Source organism: Felis catus, chromosome E1, assembly GCF_018350175.1.
Source record: "Felis catus isolate Fca126 chromosome E1, F.catus_Fca126_mat1.0, whole genome shotgun sequence".
Lineage (NCBI taxonomy): Eukaryota > Metazoa > Chordata > Mammalia > Carnivora > Felidae > Felis > Felis catus.
In genome coordinates, this window is record NC_058381.1 from 60,682,481 (window position 1) to 60,696,003 (window position 13,523).

The 13,523-nt window shown below is 61.9% G+C and overlaps 1 protein-coding gene across 8 annotated transcripts; it reads right to left on the bottom strand.

The window, feature by feature from the left end:
* Nucleotides 1-12: 12 nt before the first annotated feature.
* Nucleotides 13-9,153, bottom strand: MAFG (MAF bZIP transcription factor G). Of its 8 annotated transcripts, none has more exons than XM_045045230.1 (3): nt 9,084-9,153; nt 4,934-4,996; nt 13-4,837 (listed from the first exon to the last, which is right to left on the bottom strand). In XM_045045230.1, exons 2-3 carry the CDS (start codon nt 4,967-4,969, stop codon nt 4,385-4,387), a joined length of 489 nt encoding a protein of 162 aa, XP_044901165.1. In that variant the 5' UTR covers nt 4,970-4,996; nt 9,084-9,153; the 3' UTR covers nt 13-4,384. The 8 variants fall into 8 exon arrangements, with proteins under 8 accessions (XP_044901165.1, XP_023100096.1, XP_023100097.1 ...); XM_023244328.2 differs by having other exon boundaries at nt 9,080-9,131; XM_023244329.2 differs by lacking the exon at nt 9,084-9,153 and adding an exon at nt 8,697-8,767.
* Between the last annotated feature and the right edge of the window lie 4,370 nt (nt 9,154-13,523).

Genomic DNA, 13,523 nt, shown 5'->3' on the forward strand with positions numbered 1-13,523 from the left:
AAGCACCTGACGGTCTCTTTAAAAGGTGTTTATTGATCATATACAAAATAAAGAAAACCTTATATATCACAAACATACACTATGTACAGCAATAAATACCCGGGGTCCGGCCCAGTGCCGCCCCCCCTGGACAATAATTTAGCAATAAATACTGCACAGGGCGGGGTGAGCGCTGAGGCCACAGCCCGCCCCAGGGAGGCCCCTCCTCACCTGGATCTTCCACAACCCCTGCCTGCCCCGGCAGGTCCCAGGGTACCACCACCTCCCCCTGGTTTCAGCTCTAGGCAGGACAGGCGGGGTCTGATCAACTCCGCTTGGACCCAGCCTCTCAGCGCCAGGAGAGCACCAGAGCTGGACGCACTGGGCAGCCCTTGTCCTGTTGCCCTAAGATGCCAGGAGAAGGCTTTCTGTACCCACTCCCGTTTGGTTAAAGGCTTCAGGGAGTAGCAAATTGAGGGGATGGGGAGAAGGAAGGGGCTGGGACACGAGGGTGCTGGAGGGGCCGCCCCCTCGCAGTCCATCAGGGGCACACTCTTCTAACACTCCAGCTCACCAGACACCCACGTACCAAGGCTGCTGTTCCAGCGTGGGGTGGAAATGTGCGTGACCGGCCCAAAGGTACAGCCCACGCGCAACACACACAGGCCAGAAGCAGGACAGGCCATCAGTCTCCAGGGCACACCCCTGCCTCTGTGTGTCCTCCACTCTCCCCACCTGCTCCAAAACTAGACAGCCAACAGGAAGGCAAAAACGCGCCAAAAAGAATTATTCAGTGGCTTCTGGGGAAAAAAAAAATCGTTACTGTGTTGGTTCCTTTCACCAAACCACAGCCTAAAAAAGTAACTTACAAGATCCCAGAGCGGAAACGGTGCTGCAGGCTGTGGCTTGGGCTTCCCAGCTGTGGATGGGAGCTTTAGCCAACTGGCCACCTCTGAAAGGGAGGCCACAGGGACAGGAGGGGGCTTGACCAGCCATCCGAAAGCAGGCTACAGCTGATCAGAGCTGTGGGCCCAGGAACTGACCATAGAAGCTGTTGCTGACGGACAGGGTTGTGCACACAGACCTGAAGCCTGGACCAAGGGCAGAAAAGCCTCCGGGGAGACCTGGTATCCGGCAGAAACCAGTACACCACACGGCCGAGCAGCCGTGTCTTTCCACCTTTACAAACAGCGGTGCCGCCCAGAACAGCAGCCAGGGCCATAGGGAAGTCTCCCTGGGGCCACACTCAGGGCAGGAGCTGACCTGTTCCCACAGGGTTCTCCTCTGAAATCTGAGTGTCCGTGTCGGGATGAGGGGGGAGTAGGGCTCAGGCCCGATGGGAAGGAAGGTACACGTCATGGTTTACTTAGCGGACCAATTTGGGAGATTTGGCCTCGGCCAAAGCCCTCTATTCGCTGGGTCAGAAAAGTCGAGGATAAAAAGAACACAACACCCTCACAGTAGGAAAACTGAATTGACAAGAATCAGAAAGACACCAACCAGTCACATGTGGACACAGGCTCTACTGTCAAGAAACCAAGGGGAAGGGGGAAAGGGCAGAGTGCAGAGCGGCCCCGTGGGGCTGGCTTGATGGGAACAGGATGTACTCCCAGACCCGAGGAACAGCTGCTCCAAATCCAAAAACTCCGAAGGGCAGCATGGCCTCAGTAATTCCAGAAGCTTCTTCCAATACCTAAACCAAGGACCTGCAATTTCTCTTCCGTCTGTGTCCACCCTCCAACCCGCCTCTGGACTTCCAAACCCACCTCCTTTCTCTCCTCTCCACGTCTCCAGCCTGCAGATGGACAACTACCTCCCAGCAAGGACAAAAGTGTCGGGACCGTAAGCGGATATGGAGAACATGGACGTGACCCCTCTTCAGTGACTCTTATGACGCGATTCCAGCTCACTGCTGCTACAACCAACGTCAACAACTTTCATCTAGACCCTAGGTAGACAAAGCCAGACAGCAAGGAGGGGCAGGAAGCCACTAAGTATTGAGAGCCAACAGTCAAAATCTCCATCGCAGGCCGACCCGGGTACAACCGGGAATGACTGAGCCTCTAGGGCCAAGCCCATTAACACGACAGAAATCGACAGCATGCCCCTGCTCCTACCCCACGGGCACACTGGGGTCAGACTCTGGGATGAAAATCCTCTGTGCAGCCCACGAGGTCACACCCTGCGAGGCCGCACAGTGTTTCTTTTCGCCAGCTCACACTTCTGTGCTTTGCAGGGGTTCGGGGCCCCCAGAGGAGCCAAGGCCCATGTGGCCAGAGATGGGGCAGTAGCCTCTTGAGGGCAGGCACCGCAGGAGGCCTCCGAGGAGCTTCCCAAGCCCAGTCTGGAAGACTGGCTGCCTCTGCCGAGGGGCCACGGGAAGGTAGGCTCAGCCCCGCAGAGGAGCACCCCTTGAGCTGAGCAGCGCATCCCTGGAAGACACAGATCCCAGAGGCGAAAGAAGGCCCAGAGCCCAGTCAGGGCGAGGTGAGAGATAGGACCCGGCCCTGGGTACTGGAGCCCTTGTCTGGCACCGGCGGAGACCCCCCCCGCCGCCCCCAGGCTCATGGGCAGGGTGAAGGGGCCGCCCCAGGTGAGTCCTCAAACCACCTGGTTTTGCCTGGGAAGCTCCACTTCACAGCACAGCAGCACTGCCAGGACACGTGGGCAGCAGGCCTCGCGACCCCCACGTGGGCTCCACGGGTCCCGATGAGGCCCCCGTGCAGCCCACAGGAACAAAGCTGGGGTCGGAGGCCAGAGCCCAAGCACGTTGACCAGAGGCCAGAAGGAAGACACCCGGGGGTACCCTAGTGACTCCTTGGTCCCTGCAAATCTGCCACCCCTGGCCAGAGGCGGTGGGCATGGAGGCAAGGGGCGCCGTCTGGGATGGCCCCCAGTTTTACCTACCCGGCCATTGGATCAGCCCAAGCCTAGGACAGACATGCGAAGCCAAGGCTGTGCAGGGGTGGGAGCGGCAGAGCCCCCAGTCTGCTCCTCTGGGGTCCCGGGTCAGGCACCGAGGCAGAGGCGGGGGGCTGGGCTGCTGGGGAGATTCCCGCGTTCTGCCGGAGCGGGAGTCGCCCAGCGCCCCAGTCCGGGCCGGCAAGCTGGCAGAAGCAAACACACAACCAAATCCAAAAAACAAACACAGGAATAACAGACACAAGAAGTGACACCCACAGGTCAAAGGTCACCAGAAGCACCAGCACGTGACGCTGCACAAGACCTCACCAGGCACGGACGACACCACGGCACCGGCAAGAGACGGAAGCAGGAAGGGCAAAGGAGTAAGTCACTTTCGGTACAATTGCAAGAGAGATAGCAAAGAGCGCGCCAGGATGCGCCTTGTGGTCGCCCACAGCTTGGCTTTTCTTTTTTTTTTTTTTTTGTCTTTTTTAAAACTAAGTTTTATAAATAACGTCTGATAACTCTGTGTATATAAAAACTAAACTCCAACAGCCACAAAGACTTGTCCATAAGTTTACAAGAAAGGGATTTTTTTTGTCTGTTTTTTTTTTCTTTTGTTAAACTAGCAAAGTTTCTATTATACTTTCTTCCCTTTTCCATATATATGGTCAAATGTTCTTGCTTGTTTTTTTTTTTTTTAAAAAGACAGTTTTATAAATACTCTGCAGCTCTTTTTCTCCTTTAGCTTTTAAACATATAATTTAATAACTTCGTAAAAGGAACTCCTCTCTTTTAAATAAAGGGCCACGTAACCACACAGATAGGTCATGTAAACAGTGACACGGGACCCGTCGCAGGACACTGGACACACCCTTCACGAATGTTCACAACCAGTGATTTGGTCTTGTTCAGTGCAATGCGTCAGGCTTGAGCGCCGTGGGCCCTGGCCCAAAGCCACATAACGCCCCGTCCCTCCCAGCGGCCGTAGCGCCCAGGCTGGTGGCCCGCCCATCCAGGCCCATCCAGGGCCCCCAAGGACGCCCTACTCTTAGGAGCAGAGCCCATCTATGCCTGCTGGCCGCGCTGAGAGTGAATCACAGCCCCCTGCCAGGCAGCAGCTGTCGGGGCCTGTGGGCCACCCAGGAGCGGACAGCAGCCCTCCCTACTCAGAACCGCGAGCCCCAGAGAGCTCATCCGATCTTTCTCTGTTGCCACAGGGCCAACTCTGGACTCCCAGCCTGCACGGCCTTGGTACAAAGGGGGCCGAGGCAACCCCACGTCACCGCCGAACTGACCAATCCCAACGTACAAAACACACGATGACAACGACGAGATCAAAGGGGCTCAGCCCGGCGCCCCCGGGGTGCAGGTTGTGCTTTGCAGGGAAGGGAGGAGGCAGGAGAGGAAGAGGAGGAGAGGAGGAAGAAGGGGACAGGGCTGCCAAACTCGCCATGCGCCTAATGGCCCCTTGCAGACCCGCCCGGGCAAGCGCGCGTCCCTACGATCGGGCGTCCGTCTTGGACTTTACTATCGTGATGACGCTGGTGGCAGCCACCTTGCCAGGGACGAGGGGCCCCAAGCCGGCCGCGAGGGGGCCCCGGGCCGGTGCCACGGGACTGCGGGCCACCGTCCTGGCGAAGTTCTGCAGGGCCTCGTACTTGGAGCGCAGCGCGTCGAGCTCCAGCTTCATGCTGGCGTTCTCCGAGGCCAGCTTCTCCACCTCCTGCTGCAGCTCCGCCTTCTGCTTCTCCAGCTCCTCCTTCTGGGTCACCCGCTTCACGCGGCAGCTGGCGGCGTAGCCGCGGTTCTTGAGCGTGCGCCGGCGCTGCTTCAGCTGGATGATCTCCTCCTTGGACAGGCCCCGCAGGTGCTGGTTCAGCTCCCGCACCGACATGGTCACCAGCTCCTCATCAGTCAGGCTGGTGCCATTCTCACCTGGCTCCCGCTTCACCTGGGGGCAGGGCAGTGCACGGGGTCAAGGCTGAGCGGGGGACCGCCCACCCTGGAGGCACCCCTGCCTCAAGACTCCATCCACCCCGCTGCTCACCTTCAAGGCCTTGTTTCCTTTATTGGGGGTCGTCATAACCCGGGGGCACAGCACGCAGGCACTCTGCAAAACAGGGAGCAGAGGTCAGGACCCTGGAGAACACCCCGCTTTCCCTCCCCAGTCCATACAGAGCCTGGGGGAGAGGCCCAGCCTCCCCCCCCACCCCAGCCTCGCCTCTCAGCTGACCGTCCCCAATACCCCGAAGACCACCCGCCACCCTTTGGCTAGGCTGTTCCCCGTCCCCCTTGTCCCTAGAGAACCCAGCAGGTCTGAGGCGGGAAAGGGGAACCGAGGCGCTGTTAGAAAGGCAGAGACCAGGAAAAGGGGCTTGGGAAGAGTTGAGACGGATGCAGGAGGGGCCAGCCTAGAAGGAAGCCGGGAGCTTTAAAAATAACCCCAGTGTGCGCCCCAGAGCACGGCTGTTCCTGCCCAGTCACGCTGACTCAGCACATTGCTCCCGCTCCCGCTCCCTCACCTGCCTGGCCTGGTACTCCCCAAGGCTGCCAGCCAGCCAACACAGCCCCAGGGGACCCGGAGCCTGAGCAGAGCACCGCTGGGCCAGGAAGGCCAGCCTGGCCAACGGCAGGTAGGGCTGGGGCCGGCGACCCCGCACACGTGCACTCCAGGGTCCTACCTGCTGCAGCCACCTCCCCTCAGCTGGCCCTGCCCCCACGAAGGCTTAGGAGCCAGTGGGGACTCAGGCCAAGAGGAAAATGCAGGAGAGCCCCGAATCGCCCACAGACTTTTCACTCTGAACAGCTCAACTCTTTCCAGCACTGGTGGGAGCCCCCCACCCCTCCAGGTGGCAGGCACTCCGGCGCGGGCCGCACACAGCCCACCTCCGCTGCCGATGAAGCAACCTTCCTGTGGCCTCAGATTGCAGCATCTTGCGCCCCTGCCCCACCCCATCCTCGCTGTTTCATAAGAGCGCCCGGTTAGCCACGCAGGGGCCTGCTCAGCCCCTTCCAGCCCCCCCACCTGAGCTCACTGCCCACAGTGCAGGGGACAAAAACAAGAGGGCTGGGGGGCTGGACCGAAGCCCCCCCCCCCCCGGCACCCACTCAGTTGCCCCTCCCACACTCTGCCCTCACTTTCTGCTTCCTGAAGCCCTGCCAAGGACATTTATGTGCACCTAATCCTGGCAATTCTGGCTCAGCCAACCCCCCCCCACCCCCCCACCCCTAGCCCCCTGCTCTCCAGGTTAGACGCAGAAAAAGACGTCAGACGTGGCCGGAGGACTAAGCCAGACTGCAGTTTCCCTGCTGCAGGAGAGGTCTCTTACCCCACTGGGGAGATAAAGCATGGGCTGGGAGGGGGGTGGAGGTGCAGTTGGCTCCAGGGTGGAGCCCCCGCCTCACCCAGCCTTGCCCCAGGTGGTGCCTCATCACAGCCAGGGCATCCGGGCTCTCAGGCCCCGAGGCTGGCGTCTCCCGGGATGTTCCAGAGCAGAGGATGGAAAAGATAGGAACTGGAGGTCAGAAGAGCCTCAGGGCCCCCAACCCACCCTGGAAGCCGAGCCCTCATGGCAGAGCTAGAGGGGCGCCCCCAGTCTTGAGTCTGAATCAGGGTGCAAGGACACCGCCCTGGGTCCAACCACTGTCAGCCTGAAGGAAAAGGCCTGCCACCAGCTCTTCCCACTCGCCGCGCTCCCTCCCCTCCAAATGCTGAGCACGACGGTGACTTCCTGAAGAGATCACACAGAAAAGTGCCGAGCGTGGCGGCTGGGAGCTGAAATGTGCCTCCTCGACAGATTTCGCCCTCCGCAGAAGGCCTGAACTCAGCACAAGCACAGCCGCTCGCCTCCCAGTCAAAGGTGCGTGTGCGTGTGCGTGCTGTGGGGGAGGGGCAGGCCTCTGCAAAGCCGGGGCCTCGGCCCTCTGGCCCGGCCTCCGTCCACCGGGGGACACACACAGATGTGACAGAGACAGCCTTTGGACATAGATGGCTAGGGATAGCTCAGGCCACCTCCAGAAGCCAGACAGGGAGTATCCCAGAGACGGGACTGAGGAGAAGCTTCCTCTCCTCCCCATCAAGGGCCGGTCCAGAGCTGGGGCCTGGTCATCCTTCCCAACTCAACTCCCCCAGAGGCCGGGCCGCCCTGGGGAGAGGGCACGGGCAGTCCCCAGGGTCTGAGACCACCAAGGTACCCGAGCCACCCACTCAGGCTGAGAGCCGGTTGGGATGGGAAAACAGGTTCCGAGAGTTCCGTCCCCTTTACCCGGGCCCGAACTCTAGGATGTGGACCCTTGGCAGGAGGCAAGACAGCCCGCCCCTGCTCCTTTTGGTGGCCTGCAAACTCTAGTGTCCAAATGTCCCCAACAGGCGTGGCCCCAACCTAGCCTAGCCTTACTCCCACCCTGCCCTTCAGAACCACCTTCTCCACAATCTCTCAGCCACTGAAAGCGATTCTGAAAAAAGTTTCAAACTTCATTTCCACCTAAGCATAAATAATGACAAGACTTACAGAAATACCCCTTCAGGAATTTGCATTTTCCTAAGGTAGGAAGAAATTCCAGCCAAAAGATGAGCTGAAGTGTTACACAAAGCTGCCTCTGTGTGTGTGTGTGTGTGTGTGTGTTGGGGGCAGGGGGTGTCCCTGAAAACAAACCACAAGGCGGCCCGACCTAGCCATGAACCCCTAGGTTCAGCTCTGATCTAGACAAAACACCCCCCCTCCTGGAGGCCAGGAAGCACCCATACATTTAGGAAAGGTGGCCCAGGCCACACCACCCTCAGGCTGTCCCCCCCCCCCCCAAGAGGCCCAACATCCATCAGGGCCACAATCTTTACTAACACCTGCTCGACACTGAGCCCCAATCTCAAGTAGGACTATTTGGGGGTGACTAGGAACCGCCTTCTTCCACTCCATGCCTTCCACACCAGCCCGCCTGCTGTGCCCCAAAGGCTGGGCACCCTCAAAGCCACCACCACCTGCAGCTTTGACCCAAACCCCAAAGCCAGGCTGTGCAAAGGGGCAGGGCCTGCTCACCAGACACCTCACTCCCCAGATGTCAAAGTCCTGCCGCTTCCTCTCATTGGCAGTTTCCTGGTACAGCTGCACCTGCTTGTCCCTGCCCTGTCCACTGCCCTCCAGGACTTGAGTAAAGGCACCCCTCTTTCTCCCACTGACTCCCTCTCTGGCCAGGGTGTATTCCTCTCTTTCTTCCCCGCCCAGGGGCTGCCCAGCCTAGCCAACCAGACCAGTCACAGGGAAAGCCTGCTTCCCAGCCTGGCAAGCACGGCCCCCCTAAGCTCCTCCCCTCCTCTCACTCAGAGAACTATTTCCCAGTTTGGGGAACTGTCCCAGACGCTGGTCAGGGACCAGCTGCCTGAGAAGAGAATGCCTGGGAGGGGAGGGGACGGGCAGGCCAGGGGCTTCACATTCTGCCGGGGGAAGAAAACCTATCCCGAGGCCCCTCCACCGTCTCCTCACCCACTCCTCCTTCAACTCGCATGCCAGCCCAAACTTGAACCGGTGCCCCAGTCCCTGGGCCTGGGCCCTTCCCCAGTTTCCCTCCTGCGCCTATCTCCCGGCCCCTTAGACCCCAGGCCCCTTGCTCAAATCCCCCCCAGACATCAGAATGAGCATCGAGTGACCTCATGCTGATGACTCAGCAAGTCTCCCTCTGGGCTCTGGCACGCGTGTGACGGAGCGAAGCCGCCGCGGGCAGGGTCTTCCCGGCCCCGCCACGTGCCGCCCCCTACCCCCCACCCGCCCCGGCCCGCCGAGGACCCCCGCGCCCGGGCGGGCGGACACAGACACCTGATGAATCAGCAGCGAGAACCGGGGCCCAGAGGCTCTTCCGCGGAGCCCTAGGCGCCCCGCTCGACCCCACCCTTTCCTCCCGCCACCGCGGCCGCCCCTCCCACCGGGACGCCCCGGGCTCCGCCGAGCAAGCCCCGCGTACGCCCCGCCCCGCCCTCCTCCGGCCCCCGCGGCCCACCCCCAGCAGCCCCGGCGCGAGGGCCGGGAGCAGCTTCCGAGCCGCGGGGAAATCGAGGCACGGGCCGCCAGCAGGGCGCGGGGCAAACCCGAAGCCGGGAGCGCGCGGCCCGCGCCGCCCTCGGCCCTCCAGGAGGAGCCTCCGCCCCGCCCGCCCCCACCCCGGGCCCGGAGCCTCCCGCCCGGCCCGCCGCCGCACTCACCCACCACACTGCGGGCCCGGGCGGGCCGAGGCCGGGGCGGGCGGGGCGGGGGGCGCTCCGAGGCCGCGCGGGGGCTCCGGGCCCGGGGTGGGGGCTCGCCGCCTGCGCGGGCCGGGCCGAGCGCGCTGGGAAGGCCGGGCCGGATCAGGCTCGGGATCCGCCGCCGCCGCCGCCGCCGCCGCTCCACAGACGTCACATGATGTTTGGTCACGTGGGCTCCATTCATGAAGCGGCGACGCGGCCGGCCGGGGCTTAAAGGGGAAGGAGCGGCGGCGGCGGCGGCGGCGGCGGCGGCAGCGGCGGCGGCGGCCGCCGCGGCGGGACGCGCCTGCACTGCGCCTGCGCGCCCGGAGCTGTCGCCCCGGCGATGCCGCCGCCGTCCTGCCCCGGCGGGGTCTCGCGGGACTGGCCCCGGGCGCGCGCACCTCCGCGGGCCAGGCTCCGGCCTTCGAGCGGGGAGCCTCGTGGGACTGTCCCGCCGCCTTCCTGGCCCGGGGGACCCGTGCGGACCTGCGGTCCCGGGGCATCGCCAGGAGGGTCCTCGCGGGGCTTCCCAGGCTGCCTGGCGGGCACTTGCAGGCATGACCTCGCCTAATTGCGAGCCGACCTCCGCCCTGCCAGGTAGCCGCGGCCTGGTTCACGGAGGACCCGACAGTCTTGTCCAGGAGGCAAACTGAGGCGTGTTCAAGGCCGCCTCCAGGATCCTGCGGGGAGGGTGGTCTGGCTTCACCCAACGCCCGAGACCCCACACCGAGCGACGGGCAGTCAGGCAGCCCAGGAGTGGGTGCGCCGTAAACAAGTGTGGAGTAGTTGGTGCACCAACTGCTCCTTTCCCGTTCCATCCACATCTGCCTGGAGCTCAGCTCACAGGAGTCCGTGGCTGCGCCTGCCTTTTCTCTAAGGACTTCTCGCTGCTGTTCAAAATTCCCAGAGAACGAGGCAACCCAGGGCAAGAGGGGAAATTGGAGGGATCCATCCCATTTCCACTTCCAAGTTCTGGATTTCCTTTCTCGTGTGTAGAGTCAGGAAGGGTGACTCACCCCGCCAGGCGGGTCAGTGGGATTCAGCTGGCAGAGGGAGGAGTGAGGGACAGGTGGCTGGGGCTTCACGGGAACTCGGTGCCACTGATGAAGGCCACTCGAGGAGGCCCCCAAAGCTGGGGGCAGAAGGGCACCACAGCACCCCCTGCCTGCCTCCAGTAACCTCTCTGAATCCCACAGTGCCTTGTCACCAGCGTTGCAGGTTTGGGCGTGGTTGTCTTAATCCAAGCTGCTCTTTAAGGGCAGGGCGTGACATTGTACTGGGCTCCACTGGAATCTCACATACTCCAGGACCTTGAGATTATATTTTTAATCTTTACACCCATTGTGGAGCTCGAACTCACAACCCCAAGATTGCATGCTGTACTGACTGAGCGAGCCAGGTGCCCCAGGGGTGTGACTTAAAGTCAACTCAATCTACAGAACAACAAAGGCTTGCCCCTGAGGATAAGAATGCAGTCCTGTGGGCTCCAGCTCCTCCAGCCTCCTCACCACAGGATGTCAGTCCCATTCTCCTGGTCCCACTTGGCAGGGATGTGGGGTCTGAGCTACTGTTGGACCTTAAGAGCCAGTCCACGCAGCAGGGCCCTGGCAGGCCACATGGGGTTGACTTGGTGCCACCCAGCTCACGCCAGAACCACGATGCCATCAGGAAACACCGGTGATTGGCCTGGGGCTGGGGGTCACCATGGGTGGAAGCTCGCTGGCTAATCCCCACTCGTCTTCCCACACCCCTGACTCCCCAGTCCTCATGGGAGGGAGTCTGGCTGCCATTGACATGTGGGAGGTGACTGAGAGGCTGATTTATCAGTCATTCGCGTTCTGCTCCTTCTCACCAAGTGAGCAAGGAGTCCCCTCCTCCTCCTCCCCACTGGGAACACACCCAGCCACCTCTTCTGTCTTGGAAGAGGGACAAGCAGGCATGGGGATGCGCCCACCCAGGGCCATCAGAGAGGTCGGGAAGCGAATCGGGGCCCAACTCATCTGGAGGCCAGTGACAGTGTGGATGTCAGGGATGCTTCCCACAGAGATGGCCCTGGGCCCTGAGGTCAGCCCTCTGGCCATGGGATGGGGGTCAGCTCTACGGCCCTGGGAGGTCAATGCTCCGGGAGACAACCCAGACTCTTTGCTGCCCCCCTCCCAGACTCTTCAGGAATATGGGAGAGTATGTGGAAAAGTGTCCTGACCACCTGCAGAATAACCGATAGGGGGTTTGTTTGCATGTCTGGGAGAGGCCACCGAGGGAGAGGAGGTGCCCTGTTGAAACGATCAAGATAGCCAAGCCCCCAGCACCTGTACTAGGGTCCAGCTAAAGGCCCCAAGAGAGTGCGTGCTTGCTCCCGCCTGTCAGAAGTCTGGCTGACTGCCACCCACGGTGCAGGACATTTGTCCCCCAGAAATAGCACTACAGCCTTGCCGGGGAGTGATACTGCAAAGGAACAGGCCCAGGTTCCAGCGTCCCTGCTGGTCCACGCGGCACCACCTTGACCAGCTTCCAGATCTGCCGCTAGGGGGCAGACGCTTAGACCTGGCTCTCTGGTCTGGCCTGGCCTGGCCTGGCCCTCTCTGGGCCTCAGTACATTGCCTCCTACAGCAGCTGAATGCTGGCACCCCCCCCCCCACACCCCATGTCCTCCAGCCCCACAGCCCCCCTCCAGGTTGAACCCTCCGTGGGCAGATCTGAGACCCCACTGGCTTCTTCTGGAGTTCAGCAGGCCCCAACCTGACACTTGGAGGAGGCCCCGGGCATATGGGATGTGGCTGGTGTCCAAACCCAGACTGACCGGCCCTGCTGCCACTGGTGTCCAGGTAGGGAGATGGGCCCTCACCAGGGCCCTCCTAGGATGGACGTCTCCCTTCTCTGCCTGGCCAAGGGCTGCTGACCTGTTTGTTCTGGAGCCTGAGCCCAGTTGGACAGGGGTCAGCCTGGTGCAGGAAAGGACGGGCAGAGAGGAGCAGGGCAAAGGCCCCATCCGGGCAGGAAGGAGCCCAGGGCAGAGTTGCAGTTAGGAAACTGAGGCAGAAGCTGGGTCAAGCAGAGGGAGGTGGCTCTGCCACCAGGGCTCACCTGGCCCATTGGGCAAAGGACAGTAAACTCATTCCAGCCTCTGCCCCATCTGGGGAGGCCCAGGGCGTGGTGGGTGTCAGAGCTAGCAGTGACGGGGGCCAGGAAGGCACGCCAGACTGACCTTCACCCACTGAGACCCCTGTCAAGGCTCCTGCTTGGACTCATTGCAGGACCGCAATGCTTCCCACCCGGCACTTGTGGGCCCCTGGCCCTTGAAGCCCGTCCGCCTCCCTGACCTGCTCTGACGCATGTACGACACGTCCCCGCTCCCCTCCACAGTGTGCTCCCGCTTACAACGGCTTCCCTGGACACGCGTCCCCACAGGACCCTCGGGGCCTCACCCGCCTCCGCAGCCTTCCTGCCCGGGCCACTCCCCTCCCTCGGGCTCATTTGCCCTTCCTGCTTCCCCACCTGTGGAACTTTTGGTTTGATGGAGAACCACAGATGGAAGGCTCACGAGTCCTGCCTGCTGGAACCCAGCACATTCTTCGTGGGTCAGAGTAAAGCCTCCCTGCAAAGCTCGTCTGGAACCCTGTGCCTCCTCCTAGGCCGTGATGTGCCTCTTCCCCTCTTCAGACTCACCAGCTCACTTTCCTCGGGCCCACAGCACGGGGCGGGGGGTGGGGGGCAGCACTGCCCCTCGTCGTTATCGGCCGGTGTCTAACACACAGCAGACGCCCAGTGAGACTGGCCTTGACTTGAAGGGATTAGCTGGGGACCAGCTTTGGTCCTGGGCAGGCCTGTGGCACCACCTCTTCTGAGAACGTCTTTTTCCCCGGGGGAGGGTGGCAAGGTGCTGTCAGGGAAGGGGTGACTCTGGGCGCTCACTGCCCACCCCTGCACACACAGGGCCTATGATGGGGCTCACACCTTAGGAGGGACCCACAGGCGTTCCAGGCCCAGATGTATATACATCTACTAGTCCTGTTTCTCTGGAGAGCCCGACATACCTCCGCAGGGGGCTCCTTCCTCACCTGCCCCTGCCAGCGTGGGTTGAGACATGTGCCCCCTGCTACGCTGGGAGATGTGGAGGGTGCAGAGGCCGGCGCCCCTCCCAGAGCAGGGCCCGCCAAGCCCAGCCTTCGGTGCCAGCCTCTGGCCACAACCCTCGTGATGGGGGCCCAAAGCAGTACACTCTTCCCCAGAAGCTCCCTCCACCACCGCTGACTGGGAGACCCAGCCCCCCCACCCCCCGCCCGAGCCAGAACGCCGTGCAAAAATAGGGCTCCAGGACCTGTGGGCTGCTGATGGCCTCTAAGACTACACCCAACAAGGACCCTCTAGGGCAGCTGGGGCCTTCCCTCCACACGTGGTGACAGAGGTAGAATCAAGGCAC

Excerpts from the sequence above, each read along its gene's own strand:
- MAFG (XM_019818385.3), bottom strand. The coding sequence starts at position 6,236 with ATGCTTTATCTCCCCAGTGGG. Across the intron at positions 4,997-6,215 it reads TGCTTTATCTCCCCAGTGGG|AGTGCCTGCGTGCTGTGCCC; the intron begins GTAAGAGACCTC and ends CCTGTTTTGCAG. Across the intron at positions 4,838-4,933 it reads AAGGAAACAAGGCCTTGAAG|GTGAAGCGGGAGCCAGGTGA; the intron begins GTGAGCAGCGGG and ends CCCTGCCCCCAG.